Source organism: Schistocerca americana, chromosome 6, assembly GCF_021461395.2.
Source record: "Schistocerca americana isolate TAMUIC-IGC-003095 chromosome 6, iqSchAmer2.1, whole genome shotgun sequence".
Lineage (NCBI taxonomy): Eukaryota > Metazoa > Arthropoda > Insecta > Orthoptera > Acrididae > Schistocerca > Schistocerca americana.
The window spans coordinates 66,588,798-66,609,399 of NC_060124.1; the positions used below are offsets into that span (position 1 = coordinate 66,588,798).

General features: G+C 43.5%; 1 protein-coding gene and 1 non-coding gene across 2 annotated transcripts in view; both read right to left on the minus strand.

Moving 5' to 3' along the window:
* The window catches only part of LOC124619965 (UNC93-like protein MFSD11), a 175,599-nt gene extending 173,023 nt beyond the window's left edge, over positions 1-2,576 (minus strand). The window contains exon 1 of the mRNA XM_047146627.1: positions 2,481-2,576. Coding sequence (XP_047002583.1) covers positions 2,481-2,576 — 96 coding nt within the window. The remainder of the gene's footprint in view (positions 1-2,480) is intronic.
* Positions 2,577-19,963: 17,387 nt separating this feature from the next.
* On the minus strand, positions 19,964-20,037 carry Trnat-ugu. Its single transcript has one exon. It is a non-coding gene; the product is annotated as a tRNA-Thr (tRNA).
* Between the last annotated feature and the right edge of the window lie 565 nt (positions 20,038-20,602).

A 20,602-nucleotide genomic window follows, 5' to 3' on the forward strand; every position in this document is an offset into this window, starting at 1 on the left:
CTCTTTGAAGCATTTGCTCAATATTCTATCATTGTAGCACAAATGGCAAAATATCGCCCAATCTGGTCACCCGGACGGTACTCAATTATGAGAACAGTTCGATACGGAACGATGGACAGGAGTTTATGGAGAGCGAAAGCACGTCCTATAGTTCGTTCCAATCAAGATTTTTTTTCAGCGGGCTGCTTGAATTCGTCCGAGCCCTGCATCCCTCCCTCCCTCTTTCGTCCAAAATCTATTTATGCTCTTGTAATACTATACATGCATTTCATGCACAATTAATCTTAAAATGTGCATGCACCCATGCATCATCAAATGACTAAACACGCACAATTAAAGGAAAAACATGCAATGTCAGAATTCAGTCTTTCCCTGTGATTCATTTTATTTTATTTTAAAGCGATGTACAGTAACCAGTTTTCCAAATTCTCCAGCGATTTGGGATAGCTCTGCGTGTTGAGCCGCTGAGCTAACAATCCCTGGATTCGGGAGGTGAGGCGCTACGAATCCAACCACCTGCAACCTTGATAATGGTTTTCTGTGGTTTCCCATTTTCAGTTTAAGCAAATGTTGGGGCTAGTTCAAATGGTTCAAATGTCTCTGAGGACTATGGGACTTAACTTCTAAGGTCATCAGTCCCCTAGAACTTAGAACTACTTAAATCTAACTAACCTAAGAGCATCACAGACATCCATGCCTGAGGCAGGATTCGAACCTGCGACCGTAGCGGTCGCGCGGTTCCAGACTGTAGCGTCTAGAATCGCTCGGCCACGTCGGCCGGCTTTGGGGCTAGTCTCGTAGTATAGGTCACAGACAATTCCACCGAATATCTTTCTTTCCTAACAGATTCCAGTTCCCTTAAAGATGTAGCCCATCCGGCTAAATGAAAAGAGCTATGTCGAAGCCGAGCCGAACACCTTTTACGAGACTCCCGACACTGAAAGCCATATGATGGAAAAATAATAATAATCAAAATTTTACTAATTTAGGCTCTTGCATTTGTCTGCAGGGACATTCCGCAGAAAATGTTTTTTGCAGTGCAAAAAGTAACTGATGCATATTTAAATGAGGAAATTTGGGAAAGTTAATAACTACAGATACTTTGCATTTTCGCCACCAAAAATTGTTCTAGCTTCTCCGTCGAACATAGGTCTGTCTATTCCAAAACCTCTGCCGATAATAATCACGGTGTTCGAAAAACTTTGCGGTCGTTCGTTCCTGACAACTTCCGCAGTTCAAATCCCGACTGAAAGAAGACTGTAAAATCGCGTTGGAGGATGAAGGTAGACTGGAACATAACTGCTTGTTAGTGGTTTGCCAAAACACAGCACTTGTAAGTAACGAAATTATAAGCATGCATAACTTTGCATCGCAATCAGAGTAACACAGGCACTGCAAAGCCGTATTTATCTGCCGATGCCGGGGATGCGAATTCCAAGTACAACGGCTGACCTATGTAGGAATATACGGGGTGTTCAAAAAGTCTCTCCGCAGTACCGTATGATTGTTAGCCGCGCGTGCCGCATGCCGTAGTGAATATACCGAAATGAAACTCAGTGGAATACAAGTTATTAATTTATTGAATATTCATTTTTACTTACAAATTTTCACATTAAATGTTGAAAGTGTCCCCCCTGTTGTCGAATACACAATTCAATTCGTCTAATCATGTTTCCAAACACAAGCTGTAACATATCTTGTGTAACAGAAGCAGTGAAAGCGGATGTTGCAGTTTTCAATTCATCGATGGACGGTTTTTTATAGACAGTTGCTTTCGTTGCAGCCCAAAAGAAAAGAAAAGTCAGGTGGTGTTAGATCAGGCGATCGTGGAGGTCAAGGACCCAGTGAAATTATCCGATCACCAAGAACATCAACAAGAGCGACATTGAAACGCGAGCTGTATGCGCGGTTGCACCATCTTGTTGAAAATAACCGTTCAGTATTTCACTTAACACAAGCTGAGATAAACGAAACAGTGGAATGTTGGGAGAGTCCACTTGAAGGGAAGTAACCCAGGCAGGCGAACAATCACACGGCACGCGTGGCTAACAATCGTACGGCACTGCGGAGAGACTTTTGGAACGCCCCGTACATAGTGGTTGTACAGGTCACAGACGACAAATGGCAAGGCAACTGCTCGCGATAAGCGGGACATCCGGGTTCGAGTCCCGGTCAGGTACAAATTTTCATTGTCATTACATTCTACAGCTGATGGTTGTCCTCAATTGCAATTGCGGATTCATTTAATGTAAAATGGTTCATGGTTATTTGTGGAGACTTTCAGAATAAATGGAAGACATGAGTCTTTTTACGGTCCTCTACAACAAATCCGACCCTCCCTTTGACAAAATTCTTGCTACATCCTTCGTGACTTGCTTATGGGAAGAAATCCTGATACGTGATGTGAAGGACCCTTTGCCAAGCATGTGACAGTGGTTTGCAGAGTACAGATGTACGTGTAGAAAGAGCGTCGGCCCCACCTCGATGTTGCCGATGGTCTGGAAGGCAGTGAAGGCGAACATGAAGCCCAGGCCGAGCACCACGACGTTGACGAACCTGCGGTCGAAGGCGGCCATCCTGTCGCGCCGTCTGCTGGGCGTCTCGCACTGACCCGCCAGATAAGCCGCCGCGGCTCCTATAGCGAGGCGCCGGCCACAGGTGGGAGGCAAAGGGTCTCCTCTCGCTCGGCCCCCGCCTAACTGTCGACGAGGCGCACAGGCTCCCTGCCGGCTGACTAAGCAGCTCCTCGGGAAAGCGCGCAAACCAACCACCTCCTATTCGTGATGGTGATAATGTGTCACAGCTATAGACGTATTACTCTTTCGATCTCTGGATACGAGATACATGCGAAACTAATTACAAACAGACTTTCAGAAACGTATCTTACAGGAGGGCAGAATGGGTTGGGGAGCTATTGCTTTAAGAGTGTTTTTCCATAGTTACATTTACTGTATCACAACAACACAGTGTATAACATTAGAGATTTTCGCAACATTAATGTTGCAATTTTGAGCAATGGAGTAATTTTTATGTAATATACACTACTGGCCAATAAAATTGCTACACCAAGAAGAAATGCAGATGATAAACGGGTATTTATTGGACAAATATATAATACTAGAACCGACATGTGATTATATTTTCACGCAATTTGGGTGCATAGACCCTGAGAAATCACTACCCAGAACAACCACCTCTGGCCGCAATAACGGCCTTGATACGCCTGCGCATTGAGTCAAACAGAGCTTGGATGGAGTGTACAGGTATAGCTGCCCATGCAGCTTCAACACGATACCACAGTTCTTCGAGAGTAGTGACTGGCGTATTGTGACGAGGCAGTTGCTAGGCCACCATTGACCAGACGTTTTCAATTAGTGAGAGATCTGGAGAATGTGCTGGCCAAGGCAGCAGTCGAACATTTTCTGTATCCAGAAAGGCGCGTACAGGACCTGCAATATGCGGTCGTCCATTATCCTGCTGAAATGTAGGGTTTCGCAGGGATCGAATGAAGGGTAGAGCCACGGGTCGTAACACATCTGAAATGTAACGTCCACTGTTCAAAGTGTCGTCAAAGCGAACAAGAAGTGACCGATACGTGTAACCAATGGCACCCCATACCATCACGCCGGGTCATACGCCAGTACGCCGGGCACGCTTCCAATGTGAGTTCACCGCGATGTCGCCAAACACGGATGCGATCATCATGATGCTGTAAACAGAACCTGGATTCATCCGAAAAAATGACGTTTTACCATTCGTGCACCCAGGTTCGTCGTCGAGTACACCATTCCAGGCGCTCCTGTCTGTGATGCAGCGTCAAGCGTAATCGCAGCCATGGTCTCCGAGCTGGTAGTCCATGCTGCTGCAAACGTCGTCCAACTGTTCGTGCAGATGGTTGCTGTCTTGCAAACGTCCCCATCTGTTGACTCAGGGATCGAGACGTGGCTGCACGATCCGTTACAGCCATGCGGATAAGATGCCTGTCATCTCGACTGTTAGTGATACGATGCCGTTGGGATCCAGCATGGCGTTCCGTTTTACGCTCCTGAACCCACCGATTCCATATTCTGCTAACAGTTATTGGATCTCGACCAACGCGAGCAGCAATGTCGCGATACGATAAACTGCAATCGCGATAGGCTACAATCCGTCCTTTATCGAAGTCGGAAACGTGATGGTACGCATTTCTCCTCCTCACACGAGGCCTCACAACAACGTTTCACCAGGCAACGCCGGTCAACTGCTGTTTGTGTATGAGAAATCGGCTGGAAACTTTTCTCATGTCAGCACGTTGTAGGTGTGAATGTTCTGAAAAGCTAATCATTTGCATATCACAGCATCTTCTTCCTGTCGGTTAAATTTCGCGTCTGTAGCACGTCATCTTCGTGGTATAGCAATTTTAATGGCCAGTAGTGTATTTTGTCTCTAATTTGTAAATATTTTCTTATCAATGAATATTTTTAAACAATTTAAATTCAATAACTAAGAAGGAAGAGCCGGCCGGGGTGGCCGAGCGTTTCTAGGCGCTACAGTCTGGAACCGCGCGACCGCTACGGTCGCAGGTTCGAATCCTGCCTCGGGCATGCATGTGTGTGATGTCCTTAGGTTAGTTAGGTTTAGGTAGTTCTAAGTTCTAGGGGACTGATGCCCTCAGATGTTAAGTCCCATAGTGCTCAGAGCCATTCGAACCATTTAAAAAAGAAGTATGTAATAGCATGTGCGAGGGCTATTCGGAAAGAAAGGAACGATAGGTCGCGAAATGGAAACCTCAGTGAAAATCAAAACTGTTTTATTTGCAGCAGTTAGCTACAACTTCCAGCTACTTATCTCCATAGTCGCCGATCCGACATAAGACATTTGTCGTAGCTTTGTACCAACTTTCCAATACCCTCGTTATAGAAGGTGGCCGTCAGTGCTTTCCGCCAGTTCTCTTCACTGGCTTACAGTTTGTTGTCTGCGCCAAAACGTTGTCTTCATAGCCGGCGGTTCACATGAGGAGAGATGAAACTCAGAGGGAGACAATTGGGGGCCGTATTGTGGGTAATCAAACATTTCCAATTGAAAACGATGCAGGCGCATCTTCATTGCCCCTGCAGAATGCGGGTGAGATTTGTCTTGAAGAAGAAAACGCACGACAGTTATGTAATGTTGGCTGCATAGCTTCAGGCGAAATCTCTCACCAGGCCCTCGTACTTGGCGGGATACACCATTGTTCTAGGTACCTTAAGTGCTTCCTGTGTGCTCAGAACTAGAAAGAACGACGTAACGCGATCGACGGCCATACTAGAGCCACTGCCCAGTACACCTGTGCAAAACGTCATCGGATTTTTCACTGTGGTTTCCATTTCGCGACTGATCGTTCCTTACTTTCGGAATAACCCTCGTAGTAAGCACGCTGGTCTTGTCAGGGCAATTTGTTATTGTGAACAGTCAAAGAGTATACGACATCTGCTCAATATATTCAAGAACTTTGTCCACAAAATTTTTGTACGCTTGCCTTTACTTACCGTACAAGGTCTCCTTCGAAATACTCTGCAGTTGGTACACCACTCCCAACGCCGTTTCCACTTCCGGAAGCAGTCTTAATTCTTTTATCTCGTCTGTCGTTGCAAATCTTCATCCATTCAACGGGGTTTTAAACTTTGGAAATAAAAAAGTCCGCACCGGCCAGATCTGGAGAATACGGAAGATGAGGCAGCACAGTGATTTCATTTTTTGTGCAATAGTCACGCACCAGCAGGGACTAAGGTGCGGGTGCGTTATCGTGATTCAAGAGCCACGAATTGTGTCGCCACATTTCAGACCGTTTCCTTCTCACATTTTCTCGTAGGCGTCGCAACACTTCCCGATAGTACCATCGATTAACAGTTAGTCCCTGTGGTAACGAATTCGTGACCAACCAATCCTTCAGAGTCGAAGAAAACTGTTAGCATGGCTTTGACAGTTGACTTGACGTCACGAGCTTTTGTGGTCTTTGTGAACCTTTCCCGACCCCTTGTGAAGATTGGATCTTGGTCTCAATATCATAACCGTAGACCCACGTCTCATCACGTTATGATTCTCTTAAGGAACGCCTCGGTCTTATTTGCGCGATCTAAAAGCTCTTCACAGATTGCAAGGGGAAGATCTTTCTGGTCTCGACACATGAGCCGTGATACGAACTTGGCAACAACACGATGTATTCTAAGATGCACCGAGCGAGGTGGCGCAGTGGTTAGGCACTGGACTCGCCTTCGGGAGGACGACGGTTCAATCCCGCGTCCGGCCATCTTGATTTAGGTTTTCCGTGACTTCCCTAAATCGCTCCAGGCAAATGCCGGGATGGTTCCTTTGAAAGGGCACGGCCGACTTCCTTCCCCAATCCGATGAGACCGATGACCTCGCTGTCTGGTCTCCTTCCCCAAAACAACCCAACCCCCCCTCTAAGATGCTGTGTCAGCATTTCATAACGTGATCCAACTGACATGTTACATTCTTCTGCAATATCTCGGTCAGTCAGTCTTCGATTGGCACGCACAGTTTAGTTGACGTTCCCGATATGAGCGTCGTCGGTAGACGTCAAGGGCCTCCTGTACGAGGGCCATCTTTAATTTCCATCCGGCCGTTTTTAAACCATGTGAACCATTCGTAATCTGAAGTACAGCTTAACCACTCGTCACCATAAGCTTCTTGCATTTGGTGTGTCTCTGTAGGGGTTTTGTTCAGTTTCACGCAAAATTTAATGCAGATGCGTTGCTCCCTTATCTCTGCCATCTCGAAATTCGCGAACTGTGCGACACAACATTCTACTAAATACAGCAGTGAACAATAACTAACAGACACAACAACAATCAAACTTCCGGCAGTTACACATTACACACAGACTTGTGCAGGGATGCCAACAGGAATTCGCTCCAACACACCATTGGCAGGAAATCAGAAATGTACCGGAATTTTTTGCACAGACCTCATATTTGAAGCAGGGAACATCGTCGCTGGGGGCGGACGCGCACACTGCAGTTGAGTCTGACGCGAGCTCTTGTACAGTAGAGACTGACACAGTCACTGTAGTAGCTAGTGGCGTGTAGTGCGAGTACCATTCACAAAAAAACTATGTATATACATCCTGGAATGTTCACTCAATGTTGATTATCATGTTATTGTTTGGTCTACCAGCATTACGTTATTGACGAAGTCTTCTACTCACCACAGTGGTTGCAACTTGGTAACTGGGGTTGTGAGGTACCAGACTGGAAGAACTGTATGTTATGGCCAGGCATAATAACGGTATTCACTGGGCACAGTGCAAAAAAGTATCAAGAGGAATTAATATGAAAGCAGAGCACTGTGGACCCAAAATTGTTTATTGCAAACCGACACTAAAAAGAGCATGTTGCCATGCACTGTCGGAGGACTAGCAGCCACTCACTGAAGTAAGACCAGACCAAATTTAACATCAGAAGTGTGTCAAAGCTAGCCAACGTTGTAGTTTCATTTTGTGAATAATTCCAACTTAAAGTTAACGCTGTGTTATGAGTGCTTAAACTCGAACAATTTATCAAGTAGCGTCCTATCTTGTCGTTAACAATTAAAACCAAGTGTCACCAGTGATGACAAAAAGACTAAAACTGCTGAGCCGTTTTAATTTTGATAATTTGTTTAAAAAAGTGAAAGTTATCAAAACTTGAAAAATAGTTGAAAGATAATGGACTTTGTTGCTTAGCGAAATCTTTATTTAAATAACAGTATGAAAAAGTAATTTCAGTGAGTTTTTAAAGATTATTGTAGATCAGTATGTTTAATTTCTTTGTGTGATAAATAATTTCTGCTCTCGTTTCCAAAATACTTAACAATGCTATGCAAAAGTTAATCAGTAGTTACACGCTAATAAGATACATTTTGCTTAACAGAAAATATTTCTTTAAGAACAATTACAATATTACTACTACTACTACTACTACGTGATGAAGCCCAGTGGACCGCACGCTTCTACAAGTTTCCTCCTCCACTGTATTCTGTCCATTGCTGCTATCCGCCATCCGTCCACATCTATTGACACTTGCTTTAAATCTTCATGGAGTCCATCCCTGCAACGCTTCTTGGGTCTCCCTGGGGGTCTCTTTCCGTATGTGTGAAATCCAGGAGCTTCCGAGGCCATCTGTGATCCTCCATCCTCCATCCGGGCCACACTGTATTCGTTTGGCTTTGACAGTTCCTGCTATGTTGGGCTGCTGGTATAGTTCCTCAAACTCTTGGTTGTATCTGATCCTCCATTCCACTGTGTCTGCATCCAGAACCGGACCGAAGATCTTTCTCTCGAAAACGAGGAGCTTATGGAAGTCATGTTTCCGGATACTGCATGTCTCACAGCCATATGGAACAATAGGCTGGATCAGGGTTTTGTACAGTCAATCTTGAATTGTCTAGAGAGATATCTGGACCAAGGCAGTTGTGATAGGCTGTGGTAAGATTCGTTTCCTGCTTGTATGCTGGCACTGATCTCTGCTTCACATGACGAGTTCTCAGAGAAAAATGCCCCTAGGTATTTGAATTCATGCACTTTCTTGCAGGACGGGTCTCCCACCTCAGTGATTTTAGATTACCATCAGTCTGACAATGACCACGTGACATAACGAGGTACTCTGTCTTGGCTTCGTTTATATTTAGCCCAAATTTGCTGGCAGCCTCCTTTAGTGCTTTGGTCATTTGCTCCAACTCTTCTTCAGACCTAGAGAGTAAACAGATGTCGTCTGCATAGACTAAGTATGCCAGTCTCTTTCCTTCGATTTCAATCCCTTCGTTCTCTTTCGAAGGGCTCACGTACAATCTTCTCGAGGGCAAAGTTGAACAGGGTAGGGGACAGCCCATCTCCTTGTCTGAGTCCTGTCACAATTTTAAATTCCTCAGTTACGCGATTTCCCATCTTCACCTTTATACGTGTTTCGCTCAGACAGATTTTTATCAGATTGATGAGTTTCTCTGCCAGGCCTAACTCTCTTAAACAGCTGAGCAGGCTCTTGCGATGCATGCAATCATAAGCCTTCTTAAAATCAACGAGTAAAATATGCAAATCTTTACCATATTCACCCAGTTTCTCAGTGAGCTGCCGGAGACTGAAGATGTGATCTACTGTTGACCGTCCTGGCCGGAAACCTCCCTGGTACTCCCCAATCACCGATTCTGCCACTGGCTGAAGTCTATGTATGAGGCAATTGGACAGGATCTTATAGCAGACGTCAAGCAAGGCGATTCCTCGATAGTTGTCGCATTTGAGTTTGTCGCCCTTCTTATGTATTGGACAAATCAGAGCTGTTTTCCATTCTGCTGGTAGTTCTTCTTTGGTCCATATTGCCTGTATCAGTTGGTGTATTCTTTCTGCAACTTTCTCTCCTCCTGCCGGGATAATTTCAGCCTATATTCCATCTTCACCTGGACTCTTATTCTGCTTAAGGTGTCTGATTCTGGTTTTTATCTCATCCAGGGTAGGTGGGGGATAATGTGCACCGGCTGTAATTGGGTACTGGAAATCAAACTGCAGTTCGGATTCATCACAATTTGGCAGCTGTCGAAAGTACTCTTTCCATCTCTCAGCTATGTCGCTATCATTCGTCAGGATCTTATCGTGGGAATCTTTGACACATTTCTGCTTGGCCTGGTGACCTTTGCAGAGGTACTTCACCTTCAGAAACATTTCCCTAGTCTTTCGTCCTCTGAAGTCTGTTTCTGCTTGATGATATCCCTTATGTACTTCCTCTTACTCTTACTCTTCTCAGAGTTGCTTGTGTAGTCTTTCGGACTCCTCAAATTGAACTTTGACCTGTGCCGGAAGATTTGTCCCCTTCAGCCACTTGCGCCTGGCTTCCTTCCTTCTTTCCAAGGCATCTGCACATTCCTTTCAAAACCATTAGAGCCAAGCAATTACGATAAGCGAAATATTAATAGTACGCTCTGTGGTAGGCTGCGTGAAGCTATTTTTAGGCAAACTGAGTGCCAAACAATTAACAGTCAACTGTTTGTGATTAGCGCAATTTGATGTATTGATTTCACGATTAGATTTATTTTATGTTGCTAACCGTGATTTTGAATCTGAGCTCGAGTCAGGGTTACTGAGTCCGTTCCCCCTGATTGTCTTGTGTTAATCATTACATAAATACTTTTCCAAATAGAGAAACAACTATACAAAATTGTTCGCTTCGCCCACACCGTGAGCAGGCGAGCATTTTCTATAACCATTGCAATCCAAACTAAAACATATTTAACTTCATTATCTGAAACTTCACTATTTTGCATTTTTTATCATTCGTCGAAATTCTTTCGATCGTTATTGCGTAGAAATAGTCGAGCAGTAACGATTGGGTTGTAACTGATTCTTCATTTTCTTCGATTTAATTTGTTCCTCAGAACCGATATTTCTTCCAGACATTGGGAACACGTATCATCAATTATTTCAATTATTCCAATGTGTAGGCGCGTTACGTTACTTTTAGCCGATCACGCACAATGGACCGCGCGCTGCGACAGAACCTGCTCCATTGTCCTGTGTCCACCCCTGTCATCTGCCATCCGTACACATCTGTCACTGACTGTGGCAGGTCTTAATGAAGGCCATCCCTCCACCACTTCCTTGTCCTTCCCAGAGGTCTCCTCCCTGTGGGAATGAAATTCAGGAGCTGGAAAGGCCACTTGTCCTCCATCCGAGCCACATGTCCAACCCGCTGTAGTCACTTGCTTCTGTTGATTTATTTATTTGTATTTTACACGTGTAGTTCCATAGGACCAAATTGAGCAAATCTCCAAGGTCATAGAACGTGTCAGTACATGAAATTACAGCACAAAAGTAATAACAGATAAAATAAAATGTTTATGAACCCAAAAAAAGTCAAGCCATAAGTTTAAGTAAAATCAGTCAACAATATAACATAGAATCAGCTTAATTTTTCAAGGAACTCCTGGACAGAATATAAGGAAAGACTCATGAGGAATTTCTTCAGCTTCGATTTGAAAGCGCGTGGACTACTGCTAAGATTTTTGAATTTGAGTCGTAGCTTATTGAAAATGGATGCAGCAGTATACTGCAAACCTTTCTCCGCAAGAGTTACGGAAGTGCGATCCAAATACAGATAGGATTTCTGCCTAGTGTTAACTGAGTGAAAGTTGCTGATTCTTGGAAATAAACTGATATTGTTAACAAGACGCGACAGTAAAGAATATATATAGTGATACGTCAATTTCGGAATACCCAGATTAGTGAACAGGGGTCGACAAGAGGTTCGCGAACTTACACCACTCATTGCCCGACCTGCCCTTTTCTGTGCCAAAAATATCCTTTCGGAATGGAAAGAGGTATCCCAAAATATAATACCATACGACATTAGCGAATGAAAATAACCAAAGTAGACTAATTTTCGTGTCGAATGATCACTTACTTCAGATACCAATCGAATCGTAAAAATGGCAGCATTATGTCTTTGATCAAGATCTTGAACGTGGGCTTTCCACGACAGTTTACTGTCTATCTGAACACCTAGAAATTTGAACTCTTCAGTTTCACTAACCATATGCCCATCCTGTGAAATTAAAACGTCGGGTGTCATTGAATTGCGTGTTAGAAACTGTAAGAACTGAGTCTTACTGATTTAGCGTTAGTTTATTTTCTACAAGCCATGAACTTATGTCAAGAACTGCACTATTTGAAACAGAGCCAATGTTGCACACATCATCCTTTATTACCAAGCTAGTGTTATCAGCAAACAGCAATTAGTTAAATCGAAAATTATGCCTAGCGTTCGAAACCTTTCGTTTAATCCATCTAGTACCTCACAGAGAAAATAGAATATGGCATTATCAGTTTTGAACCATTTGTAAAGCCGAACTTTACGTTTGATAGCAAATTATGTGATATAAAATGATCAATTGTCCTTACATATAAAGCCTTTTCAATAACTTTAGCAAACACTGATGGCGTAGAAATAGTTGTAAAATTGTCTACATTATTCCTTTCTCCCTTTTTATAAAGCGTCTTTACTACTGAGTACTTTAATTGTTCAGGAAACTGACCATTCTTACAGGAAAAATTACAAACATGGCTAAGTATAGGGCTAACATGTGCAGCACAGTACTTCAGTGTTCTGTCCTTAGTCTTCAGTGACTTAATTACTGACTCAGTCTCTCCCTTGTCAATATCACAGAGAAGTATTTCAGATATCAATATCGGAAAGGCATTTTCCAAGAGAATTATGTGATTCCCTGTAGAAAGTATGTTTTTATATAATTCGCCAGCAATGCTCAGAAAATGATTGTTAAATACTGTACACATATCTGACATACCAGTAACAGAAATATTTTTACTACGAACTGACTTTATATCGTTGACCTTGTGCTGCTGACTAGACACTTCCTTCACAACTGACCATATGGTTTTAATTTTATCCTGTGAATCATCTATTCTATTTGTATACCTCATACTCTTTGCCTTCCTTATAACATTTTAAGCACCTAACAATCATGTAATGGGATACTGCAGCTTGATTGTGACTACTTCTAACATTTTTATATAATTCCCGCTTTGTTCTACATGATATCCTTATCCCACTGGAATGGGGATCCATGTTATCGGCGCTATAAACATCCTGCCACCCTTGTTCCTTAATGAGGTTTAAAAAACTCTATGTTGCATTTGATTAGCTTTCCTACATAGTTTGTAATTATAAGTAACATTTTTGAGTACAAAAACCTGTTAGTGTTAAAATTTGTGCAAGGCCACTGAAATCTGTGAATGGCCATTCACCCTTTTACTAACAGAATGCCCATCTAGTAATGAAGAATGAATAAAAATATTGTCTGTGGATGTGCTACTGTTCCCTTGCACCCAGATTGCAAAAAACACAGTCTCCCTCAGATCATATGAGTTTAGGAGATCTACCAACATCCTTTTTCTTGCACAATGATATACAAAATTAATTATTTAGTCACCACATATAACTAATTTTTGGTAGCTCCTATAAAGTAAACCAAGAACCCTCTCTAGCTTGAGCAGAAATCTTCTGGAGTCAGAGTTAGGGGACCTATAAACAACAATTAGAAGTTTAGTTTCACTGAATTCAACTGCCCCTGCACAATATTCGAATACCTGTTCAGTGCAGTGCCGTGATACGTCTACGGACTGAAATGGAATACTGTTTTTTATGTGCATTGCCACTCCCCCACTTCATAAAGAACTTCTTGAAAAACAGCCAGCTAATCTGTATCCTGGTAAAGGAAGCCCCTGAATTGTAAAATTATTTAAGCGGTGCTATGATATACCAATAATGTCAGAGTCAACATGTACAAACAGTTCACTAACTTTATCTCTAATACCTCTTATATTCTGATGATATACGCTAATTCCTTCTCTTTGGATACCTGACCTCCTTTGAATGTGATTCCTTTGTTATAGGGACATCCTTTAAGCAGGTATACTTATAGCTGACTTCAATCTAAAAAAGGTGCAGCTCTAACACCAATCACTATAGGAATTTTTCCATGAGTGATCCCACCAGTACCCAGTACACTGTTATCCATAAGCTTTGCATACCTATTGAGGTGTAGGCCATACCTACTGAAACTGTCTATTGATAGTCTCAACTGGCACCACTGCAATGTGAGCCACGTCCTCTGCCATCAGTGCCTTCTCCAGCCCCATGTTAACACGCCTAAGAGCAGCACCAAGATGAGGCTGGTCATGACGCTGAAACAGTTGCACGAAGTGCAAAGCAGTTCCACTAGTTTGAGTAGCTATCTTTACCAGCTCAGCACCTAAATCATATTACCCGTCCCTAGCAAAACTATTCCCTGCTCCACCCACAATCACTACCTGTTCCTCTTTCGTAAAATTCCTACATGACTCTCCTATGCTTGTCAGTCACCTGAGCCAACCCTGCAGTAAGCTCCAAAATGCTGGTGACCTGGTGCTCGCCGGCCGGAGTGGCCGTGCGGTTCTAGGCGCTACAGTCTGGAACCGAGCGACCGCTACGGTCGCAGGTTCGAATACTGCCTCGGGCATGGATGTGTGTGATGTCCTTAGGTTAGCTAGGTATAAGTAGTTCTAAGTGACTGATGACCTCAGAAGTTAAGTCCCATAGTGCACTCAGAGCCAACCTGGTACTCACTTGTGCTCACATGTGACTGCTGCTATATAGGCGTCTCCGTACAGTTCATATAGCACAGTCGTTGCCAACGTGGTGATAATTACACCCCCCCCCCCCCCCCCCCCGAGGGTAAGATGAAAATTTCCCAGGGGATAAATCGCGTTTGAAAGGTCATTATCACAGTTTTTAAGACTCTAATATTGGTTATGTAAGTTATCAATAATTCCTTTTCTCTATGCTATAGGTAGTTCATGCATTATACCAGAAACTGCTTCGCTACTGACCCTACGACTTATCTTAGGAGATATGTTAAGGAACGGCAAACACAAGTTACATCCTTTGCAAACTTAGAGAAAGCTTTTGACAATGTTGACAAGAACCCTCTCTTTGAAATTCTGAAGATAGCAGAGGCACAGTACAGGGAGCGAAAGGCTGTTTACAAATTGTATAGAAACCAAACGGCAGGTTTAACAGTTGAGGGGCATGAAAAAGAGGCAGTGATTGAGAAACGAGTGAGGTAGGGTTGTACCTTAACCCCGATGTTGTTTAATCTGTACATAGAGCAAGCAGTAAAGAAAACCAAAGAAAAATTTGGAGAAGGAATTAAAGTTCAGGGAGAAGAAATAAAACCCTAGAGGTTTGCCGATGACATTGTAATTCTGTGAGAGACAGCAAACGACTTGGAAGAGCAGTTGAACGGAATGGACAATGTCTTGAAAGTTTGGTATAAGATGAACATCAACAAAAGCAAAACAAGGATAATATAACAGTCGAATTAAAACAGGTGATGCTGAGGGAATTACGAGGGTCACTCCAAAAGAAATGTACACTATTTTTGTAAAAATACAGTTTTCATTCTGCATGTGTGAAAGTTTTACAGTGTGTAAATACATCCTTCCCGCATGTTTTCAAACTTAGTTCAACTTGTTCCCCTGAGTGGCGCCGTCACAGCATGTCTTCAAGATGGCTGGTACACTTGACGTTCGTCATAAGCAAGTGCTGTCATAGAATTCCTGTGCTGCGAAAACGAGACAGTGGGAAACATCCACAAGAGGTTGAAAAAGGTGTATGGAGATGCTGCTGTCGATTGCAGTACAGTTAGTCGGTGGGCAAGCGGGTTACGTGATGAAAGCCGGCAGGGCAATATTGAGGATTGTACTCGCAGCGGCAGGCCTCGTACTGCACACACTCCAGACAGTGTGCAGAGAGTTAACGAATTGGTGACTGCTGACAGACGCACCACAGTGAACGAATTGTCACGCTACATTGCGATACGGGAAGGAAGTGTTTGCAGAATACTGAAAGTGTTGTCGTTAAAAAATGTTTGTGCCAGGTGGGTTCCCAGGATGTTGACAGTGGCTCGCAAAGAAACAAGAAAAACAGTGTGCAGAGAAATTTTGGAACAGTACGAGAATGGTCGAGATGAATTTCTTGGATGAATTGTGACAGGTGATGAAACATGGCTCCATCATTTTTCACCAGAGACGAAGAGGCAATCAATGGAGTGGCATCATGCAAATTCACCCAAGAAAAAAAATTCAAAACCACACCTTCTGCTGGAAAAGTTATGACTAAGGTGTTTTTCGATTCCGAAGGACTCTTGCTTGTGGACATCATGCCAAGTGGAACCACCATAAATTCTGATGCATCGGCAAAAGCAGGATGTTTTGCTGTTGCACGACAATGCACGGCCACATGTCAGTCAAAAACCCATGGAAGCGATCACCAAGCTCGGATGGACAACACTGAAACACCTGCCTTAGAGTCCTGACTTGGCTCCATGTGACTATCATCTTTTTGGGAAACTGAAAGACTCTCTTCGTGGAACAAGGTTTGAAGATGATGACTCACTTCTGCACACTGCCAAACAGTGGCTCCAACAGGTTGGTCCAGAATTTTACCGTGCAGGTATACAGGCGCTGGTTCCAAGATGGCGTAAGGCAGTTCAGAGGGATGCAAATTATGTGGAGAAATGAAAATATTGTTCCTAAAGGATGTATCTACACACTGTAAAACTTTCAAACATGTAGAATAAAAGATGGATTTGAAAAAAAAATAGTGTGCATTTCTTTTGGAGTGACCCTCTTAGATTACGAAACGAGACACTTAAAGTACGTAGTAGATGAGTTTTGCTGTTTGGGCAGCAAAATAAACGATGATGACCGAAGTAGAAAGGATGTAAAGTGTAGACTGGCAATAGCAAGAAAATCGTTCCTGATGAAAGAAATTTGTTAACATCGAATATAGGTTTAAGTGTTGGGAAGTCTTTTCTGAAAGCATTTGTCCGGAGCGTAGGCATTTATGGAAGTGAAACATGGACGCTAAAAAGTTTTGATAAAAAGAGAATAGAAGCGTTTGAAATGTGGTGCTGCAGAAGAATGCTGAAGATTAGATGCGTAGATCGCATAACTAATGAGGAAGTACTAAATAAAATCGGAGAGAAAAGAATTTTGTAGCGTAACCTGACTAGAGGAAGTGATCGGTTGGAAGGACATATTCTGAGACATCAAGGGATCACTAATTTAGTACTGGAGGGAAGTGTGGGGGGTAAAATTCGTAGAGGGAGACCAAGAGATGAATACAGTAAGCAAAATCAGAAGGATGTAAGTTGCAGTCGTTATTAGGAGATGAAGAGGCTTGCACAGGATAGAGTAACATGAAGACCTCCATCAAATCAGTCTTCGGACTGAAGACCACAACAACAACTCATTTCGAAACGGGTACATGAACTAACTGACAGTACGACACAACAGCAACTACATAAGATCTACTATACACTACTATATTGTTAGTCATCAGACACAAAGTATAAACAGCACGAAGTCTTCCAGTTTCTGCCAATTTAGAGGTGAGGAGTCAGCAATGAAGTGATTTACAAACAGTAAGTATAGTGCATACATTTTAACTTGGCTGATTTTAAATGCAGGTGCAGGGTGCAGCTGAAGCAGGTAAGCAGTTACGACTAGGAAGAGGATCTGTGTAGGCAGAGCGTGTTTCGTAATGTTTAGCCTCACTGTGGATAGGTAGCTTTCTTATCTGAGAAGGAGTTGTAGGTAGCATTCAGAATGCACGCGCTATCTGAACAGAAAACATCAAAAAGGATTTGCGGCATTCAAGATTTATCGATGAGAAAGTAGATTTTTGACTATGACAGCAATGAAAATACACTACTGGCCCTTAAAATTACTACACCAAGAAGAAATGCAGATGATAAACGGGTATTTATTGGACAAATATAGTATACTAGAATTGACATGTGATTACATTTTCACGCAATTTGGATGCATAGATCCGGAGAAATCAGTACCCAGAACAACCACCTCTAGCCGTAATAACGGCCTTGATACGCCTGGGCATTGAGTCAAATAGAGCTTGGATGGTGTGTACAGGTACAGCTGCTCATGCAGCTTCAACACGATACCACAGTTCATCAAGTGTAGTGACTGGCGTATTGTGACGAGCCAGTTGCTCGGAACCATTGACCAGACGTTTTCAGTTGGTGAGAGATCTGGAGAATGTGCTGGCCAGGGCAGCAGTCGAACATTTTCTGTATCCAGAAAGGCCCGTACAGCACCTGCAACATGCGGTCGTGCATTATCCTGCTGAAATGTAGTGTTTCGCAGGGATCGAATGAAGGGTAGAGCCACGGGTCGTAACACATCTGAAATGTAACGTCCACTGTTCAAAGTGCCGTCAATGCGGACAAGAGGTGACCGAGACGTGTAACCAATGGCACCCCATATCATAACGCCGGGTGATGCGCCAGTATGGCGATGACGAATACACGCTTCCAATGTGCATTCACCGCGATGTCGACAAACACAGATGAGACGCCGGCCGAAGTGACCGTGCGGTTGTAGGCGCTTCAGTCTGGAGCCGAGCGACCGCTACGGTCGCTGGTTCGAATCCTGCCTCGGGCATAGATTTGTGTGATGTCCTTAGGTTAGTTAGGTTTAATTGGTTCTAAGTTCTAGGCGACTGATGACCTCAGAAGTTAAGTCGCATAGTGCTCAGAGCCATTTGAACCATTTCAACTGATGCGACCATCATGATGCTGCAAACAGAACCTGGATTCATCCGAAAAAATGACGTTTTGCCATTCGTGAACCCAGGTTCGTCATTGAGTACACCATCGCAGGCGCTCCTGTCTGTAATGCAACGTCAAGGGTAACCGCAGCCATGGTCTCCGAGCTGAAAGTCCATGCTGCTGCAAACGTCGTCGAAGTGTTCGTGCAGATGGTTGTTGTCTTGCAAACGTCCCCATCTGTTGACTCAGGGATCGAGACGTGGCTGCACGATCCGTTACAGCCATGCGGATAACATGCCTGTCATCTCGACTACTAGTGATACGAGGCTGTTGGGATCCAGCACGGCGTTCCGTATTACACTCCTGAACCCACCGATTTCATATTCTGCTAACAGTCATTGGATCTCGATCAACGCGAGCAGCAATGTCATGTCGCGATACGATAAACCGCAATCGCGATAGGCTACAATCGGACCTTTATCAAAGTCGGAAACGAGATGGTACGCATTTCTCCTCCTTACACGAGGCATCACAACAACGTTTCACCAGGCAACGCCGGTCAACTGCTGTTTTTGTATGAGAAATCAGTTGGATACTTTCCTCATGTCAGCACGTTGTAGGTGTCGCCACCGGCGCCAACCTTGTATGAATGTTCTGAAAAGCTAATCATTTGCATATCACAGCATCTTCTTCCTGACGGTTAAATTTCGCGTCTGTAGCACGTTATCTTCGTGGTGTAGCAATTTTAATGGCCAGTAGTGTAAAAACAAGGAGCTGATTGGATACTGAGCATGATACATGATGTTTACCGACTGAGAATATCTCAAATATAGAAAAGGTTGTTAAGACATAAACAGTACCAACTGCCCCATTGATCAGTTCGTCGATTAATAAAACACTCACAAAAACTAAATATCAATCATCATTCATCAGTGTTCGAAAGAAAATTCTTTTTCATTCTAGAGTTTAGTTAGTCTCTAATATCGATGATGATGGGTGAGGTATAGCAGTACTAGCTAATATCTGATTGCACTCAGGAATAATGGTCTAAGAAAGACTGGGAACCATTGACATAGCTCATTGTTGTGTCTGATTCTCCATTCACCCGTACTTGGATCCAACATTGGACCAAAGATATTCAGCAACATATATCTCTCAAATACGAGAAGTTTATGGAAGTACTGCTTTAGGATACTCCACATCTCACAGCCATATAGTACCACAGGTTGGGACAGGGTTTTTTACAGCTGAATCTTGAACCGTCTCGTGATATCTGGGCAGTATCAATTGTGTTGGCTGTAGAAGGATCGGTTTCCTTGCTGGATCCTAGCGTTGCCGTCTTCTTGCATGTCAAATTCTCCAGTCTGCCAACTTACTGAAAAACACAAAAAAATGGTTCAAATGGCACTGAGCACTATGGGACTCAACTGCTGAAGTCATTAGTCCCCTAGAACTTAGAACTAGTTAAACCTAACTAACCTAAGGACATCACAAACATCCATGCCCGAGGCAGGATTCGAACCTGCGACCGTAGCGGTCTTGCGGTTCCAGACTGCAGCGCCTTTAACCGCACGGCCACTTCGGCCGGCCTGAAAAACACGGAAATAGAATCATGCTGCAACATAGCCACAGAGCAAGGTTGCCCACTGGTTAGCACACTGGACTCGAATGCGGGAGGACGATGCTTCAAATTCCCATCCGGCTAATCCAGATTGAAGTTTTCCATGATTTCCCTAAATCGATCTAGATATATGCCGGGATTACAATGAAATGAATACCGATAGCTGCATGCACACGTTGATGTAAGTCAACGGGGACAGTTGAAAATGTGTGTCCCGACCGGGACTCGAACCCAGGATCTCCTGCTTACATGGCAGACGCTCTATCCATCTGAGCCATCGAGGTAAAGACGTGGTAAAGACATGGCAGGCTAAAGTATTAGTCCATTCTAAGTTTAATAATGAAGTTATAAATACTGCAGGGACTTATCTCTGGCACGCCTCGCGTGAGACCCCCATTCCCAACTTATTGTCCCGCACTATATTCATAGTGCCCCTGCTGATTATACTCATTACTCGCGGCTTTTTGCCGGTTCCCGTAAGAGTTCGGGCACTGTTTGTGCACCCGCACAGAAGATGGTCAAATGGCCGGTGAGCCTTAACTATATATATGGTATCTGTTCTTTTAGACTTCTTTTGAGAAGGCCGATTTCATTTCCCTTCCTTGCGTAATCCAAGCTTGTTCTAGTCTCTAATGGCTGCGCTGTCGACGGGACGTTAAATTATAATCTTCCCTCCTTCTTCTAACATACATAGCCTTTATCGACTATTTAAATGCTTTTGATACAGTTAACAAAGTTGAATTATGGGAAATTTTAGAAAAGAATGGTATACCTCAACGTCTAATAAGCGCATTTCAAAATAAGTGTATGTACATACACAACAAAATCGAAGCACTAAAAGTAGTCCGT